Here is an 8,410-nt window from a genome sequence, read left to right on the forward strand (position 1 = left end):
TTAAAAAAAACATGTACGCTTATGGGCCATTTAAACCATTTACATTACAACTTAGTATATTCAATTCAGTCATAAGTATCAAACAAGTAAATGAAATGTACAAATGAGACAAAGTAATACCACTGCAAGTAAATTATATTAAGTCTGCCTTCAACCCATCCCTCCCCCACCGAAAAACCCTGTAACATAAAGGAAGCCCACCCCAAGGAACTATTACAGACTGGGGTAAGAACTAACCCCAGGCTGCGACACTCCCCTGTCTTTGTCAGTGACAGTAACATGACAGCCTGTACAACATTAGTACACCGCCATTAGCCCTATTATAAGAGAACAGAATAACTTTAAATTCACATGAGTAATGAAGTGGGGAAAAAGAAAACAAAAATTATGCTCTCTATAAAGAGGAAGCAAACATAAATAATTACATCATGTACATAGAAAACTGTAAATTAGTGACCATGTCTCCTAGCTTAGCCTACATGAAAATAAAAAACTGCCAGTAGACGACCATCACATGTAGTTCTAGATTATTAAATCAGGAGTCGAGTCACTCAGTATTGACAAACCCTTCTGCCACATCCATCCTTGAAGAATGAGGACTGGGAATCGAGCTTAGGAATTGACTCGCTTCCTCCGGAGAGTACAGTAGTTTAGTCTCGCCGTGTTTCATGACGATCTTCAGCGTAGCTGGATACTGAAGAAAGGTCTGCACACCTGCCTCTTTCAATTCCTTACGTGTTATAGTGAAGGAGCTCCGCTTCTTTGCCGTCGCGGGAGAGAAGTCGGGGAAGAAGCTCAGCATTGCACCATCATTTGTTTTTACAGGACCGTGGCGTCTTGCTTCGTTTAGAATCAGATTCCTGTCGTTGTAGCGTAACAGTTTGAAAAGAAACACTCACGGTTTGGATTGATCAGTTGAAGCTCTGGCGTAAACTCGATGCGCACGTTCGATCTCGATATCTTTGTCCGCTAGTGATGGAATCCAGGTCGGAAGAGACCGTTTCAGAAAGCCAACTGGATCATCTTTCTCGGCCCCTTCAGGTAACCCTAGCAGCCGGAGATTACTGCGTCAGCTGCGGTCTTGTAGATCAATCACTTGTTGCTCGAGGGCATTCAAATGCCTAGTGTGTTCGCTGACCACTCTTTTCTGCTCTCTCTGTTCCCCGGTTAAGAAGTCAACTTTAGAGCACATATTCTGGATTGTGGTCATGTGAGAGGCGAAATCGGTGCACATTGCTGCTAGTTCAGTTTTCAAAATGTCCTCAAAATGCTTTATAGTGATCGCCATGTTATCCTCCATGTCCGCTCGGCCTGCCGCGGCTGCTGATTTAGTTTTCTTCTTTATTGGAGAGGATGATGCATGTCTCCTAGCTTAGCCTACATGAAAATAAAAAACTGCCAGTAGACGACCATCACATGTAGTTCTAGATTATTAAATCTGGAGTCGAGTCACTCAGTATTGACAAACCCTTCTGCCACATCCATCCTTGAAGAATGAGGACTGGGAATCGAGCTTAGGAATTGACGCGCTTCCTCCGGAGAGTACAGTAGTTTAGTCTCGCCGTGTTTCATGACGATCTTCAGCGTAGCTGGATACTGAAGAAAGGTCTGCAGACCTGCCTCTTTCAATTCCTTACGTATTATAGTGAAGGAGCTCCGCTTCTTTGCCGTCTCGGGAGAGAAGTCGGGGAAGAAGCTCAGCATTGCACCGTCATTTGTTTTTACAGGACCGTGGCGTCTTGCTTTGTTTAGAATCAGATTCCTGTCGTTGTAGCGTAACAGTTTGAAAAGAAACACTCACGGTTTGGATTGATCAGTTGAAGCTCTGGCGTAAACTCGATGCGCACGTTCGATCTCGATATCTTTGTCCGCTAGTGATGGAATCCAGGTCGGAAGAGACCGTTTCAGAAAGCCAACTGGATCATCTTTCTCGGCCCCTTCAGGTAACCCTAGCAGCCGGAGATTACTGCGTCAGCTGCGGTCTTGTAGATCAATCACTTGTTGCTCGAGGGCATTCAAATGCCTAGTGTGTTCGCTGACCACTCTTTTCTGCTCTCTCTGTTCCCCGGTTAAGAAGTCAACTTTAGAGCACATATTCTGGATTGTGGTCATGTGAGAGGCAAATTCGGTGCGCATTGCTGCTGGTTCAGTTTTCAAAATGTCCTCAAAACGCTTTATAGTGATCGCCATGTTATCCTCCATGTCCGCTCGGCCTGCCGCGGCTGCTGATTTAGTTTTCTTCTTTATTGGAGAGGATGATGGTGAAAGATAAGCGAGTTTCCGACTGTGTGACATTTACAAACCAATGGCAAACGAAAAAAACTACCCCAATTGTAGGTAAAAGAGTCAAACAGCAATAAAAGAAGGGCTAAATACGCGGAGCTTAACTAATGTGCATCTGGGCCCATGAAAGCGTCATGTGATCCCCCCACCATGTCTTCCTGTTTCAGTTGAAATTACGTCAACACAAAGAATAATGCTGCACGTTTCAAAGCACGTCAGTGGACCTTTAAGAAACCAAAGTATTGGTATCGGAAGCTGATGTCATTCTGAATAATCGGTTATCGGTATCAACTGAGAAATGTAGTATCGGTGCATCCCAAGTGCTTACAGACTCTGAGGAACCCTCATATCCAACGAAGCACAAACTTCCGTCTCTCTGGCCGCTCCTGCCATCATCCTTCTGGCTGGATGGATCGCCTGTCTAACCTCATGAGACTCCGTAGACTGCATTATTTCAGTGTTTACAATCTGGACTGATGGATGGAGAGCCTGTTTAACCCCTTGAGACTGCATTATTTCAGCGTTTAAAATCTGGGCCGCTACAGAGACACTGCCTTGAGTTTGCTTAAACCCTTCTGTGGGCTGCTTCTCAACCATAACTATACTCTGGTAGTGCTGCGTTTCACGTTTGGCAGTTCCACGTTGGGAAGCACCAGAGCCCTTCAGGTTCTCCTGAAGGCCTAGGACTGGGCCAGGCGTCACCAACAGAGTAGGCTGGGCATCCACCACATAAATGGGGGTGGTGTGGGCGTAGTACATCGCGGGTTGCTGGACTAACAGGGTTTGGTTAGGAACCACCACCTTCTCTTGGACATAGGCTCCTGTTGAAGACATGCTGCTGGTCTGCTGCACTCCTACGGTGTGAATGATGGCGGATGACTTTGCTTTCTCTTGAGACTGTGAATGACTAATTGTCCCTTGTACGTTGACATCTTCATGTGTGGCGGTCAGGACCGGTTTAGAGGTCACAGGGACGCTTGTGCTGATTTCAGCCTTAATTGTAGAACCACTGCAGATCTCAGCCAGGGTCTTGAACTTCAAGTCAAGGTCATCAAGAAAAGAAAAGTCGTCGTCTTTGTGTAGGAGACCGCAGATGTCCTCAAATGAGCCCTTGTATGATTCCTCACCCTCGTAGTCGTAGACCTTCAGATTGTCTCCCTTATCTTGCTTCTTGGCCACATGACTTGCTTTCTGTAGTAACACAGAAATAATGTTGCCTTTATTGATTTATAAACCCTTGACCCATTCATATACACCAATGACCCGAAAACACATTTATAAAATGCATAGTTCTGACCGAACAGTGTTGGGGAAAGTTACTTTTAAAAGTAATGCATTACAATGTTGCGTTACTCCATAAAAAAGTAACTAATTACGTTACTTAGATTACTTGTAATGCATTACCCCCAACACTGTGACCGAACATACTATATTAAAGAATGTTCTAGTTGTGTTTAATGTTTCTTGAAGTTTAAAAACCCCGTGACATCACATGCTGTGGTATTGCTGGATGGCGGCTCCCTTGCTTCAAAAGCTATAACAAAACATCCTTTTTTTCTTTAAAATAGTTACATTAATCGTGTTTGTTATATATACATATATTTTTATTAAAGTGGAAATCAGTTTACTAAATAACATAAACTTGACTGACTGCTTCCACTTCAAAGGTCAAGTTTAAACTCAAGCTGGTCTTTAATCCTCACAATGCATTAAAAATCTGTATGCTATTTTCACATTACAGGTCCGTTTAGAACTGAAGAATCGTTATAAATTGCTTAAACTGTTCATAACTTAATATTTTTCAACTGAAACCATATTGAATCTGATCAGCAACTTTTCATTAATGAGTGAATATGAAAATGTTATTACCATGTTATTATATATATATATATATATATATATATATATGTTCAATATTGATTGGAAATATATCACTGAAATTTACAAGAACTTATAATGTGAAAATTACCATAATTAACCCCATTGGAAATTGAATTTATAACTCATTATTGCTCAAAAACCATCCAAATTCATGAAACCTACATATTTATTTCTGACAAAACAGCATTAAAAAAAGATAAATATTACTCTGAAAAGTTTCCATGCTGTAGTGGTTTGTCAATAGGCGTACATTTTCATGTTTATCAACAAAATTTAGTTGCAGAAGTGTGTGAGATTTGACACTAATGTAACTTCAAAGATAATTTTAACTTATAATTTTGACACCTAATGGTACTCCATACATACCCTGGCCAAAAATGACCCGGATACAAAACATAACATTTTTTAATGGATATAATCTCTTAAAAAATAATTTTAAAAAATCTGAAAAATTAACTGATGAAAGTTTAATTCCATTACTAAAAACTAGCCATTTTATGGACATTTTTACATCTCTTTTTCATTGACATGTCTCAAAATGCACCCAAATATGTTATGAGGGTTAAAGCTTTCTGCTCTGGTGCTGCGGTCAATCTTTTATCGCATGCTATGCAGAAGAACGCTATGTGCACTTGGCATCTGGAGTCTTCCATATGCATTTTGAAATAATAATATTAATGCTCAGTCGATTCATTTTTTTTTTTAATTGATTAATTATTATTTTGAGTTAGGAAGACTTAAGCTGTATAAAACTGATACTTACTTGAGAATAGTAGTTGCCTAAGAAAGCATCAGACAGCGCAAGCCCGTCAAAAGTGTAGTCTTCAAATCTGCTGTGTTCATCTTTTCTTTGTCCAGACTTGTACCGTCCAGCAGTCTGATTCCTGTGGTGATGATGTGCACTTTCATGCTGGTCATATTGGTAGAAAGAGGTCCAGTGTGAGCCTTCTGCTCTAAATCCACCATCTTTTACTTCACCCCACATCCGAGCCCCTCCTTCAGCGTCCACATGACTGTACTTGCTGTCATCCAGCTGCTTTGACATCCGTAAGAGAGCCATTCCCTGTGAGACAGAGTACAGCTTGGGGTTTATGCCAAATGTGTGTAATCTTTGGCAAGTAGATAATTTTAGCAAATTACTATAACTTGTTAAGCAAGCACAACATAATACATTAGAGTGATAGTTTGGCCTATGTGGATTCAAATGACATACGTGATTGACATTTTTATCACCTTTTTTTTTTTAATCAACAAAAGAAACTGTTTTGTTTAAAAAGTCTTTTAGACATTTGGTTAATTATCCTCGAGATGAACCTCAACAGCTTGCAGCTGAAACATAGCCATAGAATTATTTTGTTTTAATTGTTACATTTTAAATACATTCTAAATAAAGATCATTTGCATCATTTTGTGCTATTTCGTTAAAAAAAATGCATAAGTGTCAAAGATGAGATGTCCCATTTTGGTGTCCGCATTGAATTAAATTGACAAATACACAGAAAGCATATTAAATGCAAGTAAAGTGTCTATTTTAATGTTTCAAAAACTTTTGTAAAAATAAAATGTCAAAATATGGCTTAAATGTCATTCAGCATAACAGACATATTTTTGTAAAAATGAAAGATACTTATTCTGACCTGTACTTATTGAAATACATATAGTGATCATACTAAATTTTATTGTATTTTAATTGATCAAAAACTTCTTGCTGACAAATGGGTAAAACCTAGTGGTTTGAAGGACAGTGGCAAAGATTGGCATAGAAAAAAAATAAATAAAGTGGCATTGATGCTTGAAAACCCCTTTTCATCTTTGCCCCATAAATAAATAAATAGCCCATAACATGCACGTGTGTAATAAAAGGTGTAGCAGTTTGTGTGCCTGACAGCACAGTTTTCTGCTGCACTCTTCACTCATCTAACACAAGAAATGTAAACATAATATAATAAATAATAAATGACTATAATAAATACACAGCAGCAGCACACATACACAGCAGTTATCAGGGTCCAAGTTCAGAATTTGTCAAAACTGAAAAGGCAAATGCTGCTGATTCTGTCTAAAAATGTAAACAAACAGTTTACCAATAACACTGGAAATGTTTGTGTCGTTTTGATATTGTGTTGACAAGATACAGGCTAATTAGTCTTTATGGGCTATTATCTTTACCCCCAAAAATCTTGCATAAATGGATTACTATTTGATTTGGAGACACTGAAGTATTCAGAGGAAAATTACATTTTTATTCTTCCCTGTCCAGTCCAAGAGTACAAAACCTTTTATAGTTATAGTCCTTTTTCTATTCTCCCTACTGTAATCCTGAAAGAAGAAAGAAACAACGGCCTTCATAAAATGCGACATCTTATTCTGAACCCCCAAAATCTCTCTTTTCATGTTCGATGATTAATATACACGAGTAGCGGTACTGATGCCACAGACATATTGTAGAAAACAAGAAACTCACAAAATGTAGTGTTGGTTGTCATTTGGCACCATCATGGCTGCTTGTGACAAAAACTCACAAGCGGACTAACATGAAAGATATCATTTGTATCGCTTTTCTCCATTGTGCCACAACTAGTTTGGCATGTTTAACAGTCTGCTGTAGTGTCACATACCTTGTCCTCCCCCTGTCCTTCAGTATTATATGCAATAAGATGCTCTTTAGCTTCAAACGGCATGGTCATGAAATCTCCGACAGCTCCTGCGCCGCCACAAAGACAGAAGAGCAGCAGAAGCGGCACCACTACAAACACAGTCAACATCAGTCACCAGTGTTCATTCAGCACGGCATCTATTAACATCTTCCACAACCGCACACAATTCTGTCATATGGAGCCATGCAACAATAGCAGTCAACAGCTAACAAAAAAAAAAAAAATGCAATAGTGTATACTTTGATTTCAAAATCCAGGGTCTCTACATGGAGGACCAGATGTAATCAGTATTTTGAGCTTATACTCAAAGCAAATAGTTTCAGATAGCATAGTGTCTAAGACTACAGCAAACATTTGATTTATGTGGTCAAATGATGTTGTAAACAATGAAGGTAAATGACATATATTTTTGAAATTGAGAATATATTTAGTTTCAACCTTTTTCAAATGTATCTCAGGGGTAAGAAAATACATTTGCAATCTTACAGTAGCCTACTTTTAGTCTAAATGCAAATGTGGACGGAATAGCCAACTAGAGATCAAAACTAGATTTTATAATGATTAATTACTTTTTTGTTGTGTGAATTGTGTTATGTTCACACGTGTTATAGACAACAAACAGTTTTTCTTTAAATGTGAAATGTGAGTGTTTTTTAATGGCTTGAAAACAAATGGAGGGAAAAATACATTTTAAATGCTTTTAAAAAATATATTTATATTTTTTCAACTATATTAAAATATATTAAAGGGGTCATATGATGCGATTTCAATTTGTCCTTTCTCTTTGGAGTGCTACAAGCTCTTGGTGCATAAAGAAGATCTGTAAAGTTGCAAAGACTAAAGTCTCAAATCCAAAGAGATATTCTTTATAAAAGCTCAGAGTCAGCCACGCCTACCTAAAACGGCTCATTCTGACACGCCCCCAGTGTTGGGGTACAAGTAACGCGAGTTACGTAATCAGATTACTTTTTTCAAGTAACTAGTAAAGTAACGCATTACTTTTTTAATTTACAAGAAAATATCGGAGTTATTTTTTCAAAAAAGTAATGCCAGTTACTTTGCACATACATTTTTCCCATGTATTGACTGACAGCTCTCCTGTCCTCATATTGGGAGAAATCGGGAGTACAGAGGCGTTGTGTGCGCTGTGTGAACATGATGTTACTGTAGTCCTAGACTAAATGTGAATGTGCATTAATTCATCCCACTCACAAAAAACTGATTTAGTATTCATCAGAATGAATTAAAACAGTGAAATGCAAACTCAGAATATGACGCAAACCTGCAATAATCAAATATGTTAAATAACACAAATGTATCTAATCCCATTTTATTAACCAATATCTTTGCTGCTGACCTTTGATGATCCAGTTCAACCATATTAATAAGCAAAAATGACTTTAGAGAAACTAACAATTGTGCTTTGTTTTTTTATTGCTGAAGAGTGTTTCTTCTCCTGCGTTCTACTGTACAGACGTGATTTTACTTTTGCTTCAGCCTGAGGTTTATTCATTACACTTTTTGGTGTGAAAGGGCTTTTACATTTGCTATAAATATAATTTTTATATTAAAAACAATCAAGCCCTGCT

The 8,410-nt window shown here is 38.4% G+C and overlaps 1 protein-coding gene across 1 annotated transcript in view; it reads right to left on the minus strand.

Moving 5' to 3' along the window:
- Nucleotides 1-1,532: 1,532 nt before the first annotated feature.
- Nucleotides 1,533-8,410, minus strand: part of LOC107671656 (desmoglein-2-like) — a 10,517-nt gene continuing 3,639 nt past the window's right edge. The window contains exons 6-8 of the mRNA XM_016464563.1: nucleotides 6,783-6,910; nucleotides 4,928-5,227; nucleotides 1,533-3,474 (exon numbers count right to left, since the gene is read on the minus strand). Coding sequence (XP_016320049.1) covers nucleotides 2,608-3,474; nucleotides 4,928-5,227; nucleotides 6,783-6,910 — 1,295 coding nt within the window. The 3' untranslated portion in view covers nucleotides 1,533-2,607. The remainder of the gene's footprint in view (nucleotides 3,475-4,927; nucleotides 5,228-6,782; nucleotides 6,911-8,410) is intronic.

The sequence above is a fragment of the Sinocyclocheilus anshuiensis genome, unplaced genomic scaffold (assembly GCF_001515605.1).
Source record: "Sinocyclocheilus anshuiensis isolate Anshui unplaced genomic scaffold, SAMN03320099.WGS_v1.1 scaffold524, whole genome shotgun sequence".
Lineage (NCBI taxonomy): Eukaryota > Metazoa > Chordata > Actinopteri > Cypriniformes > Cyprinidae > Sinocyclocheilus > Sinocyclocheilus anshuiensis.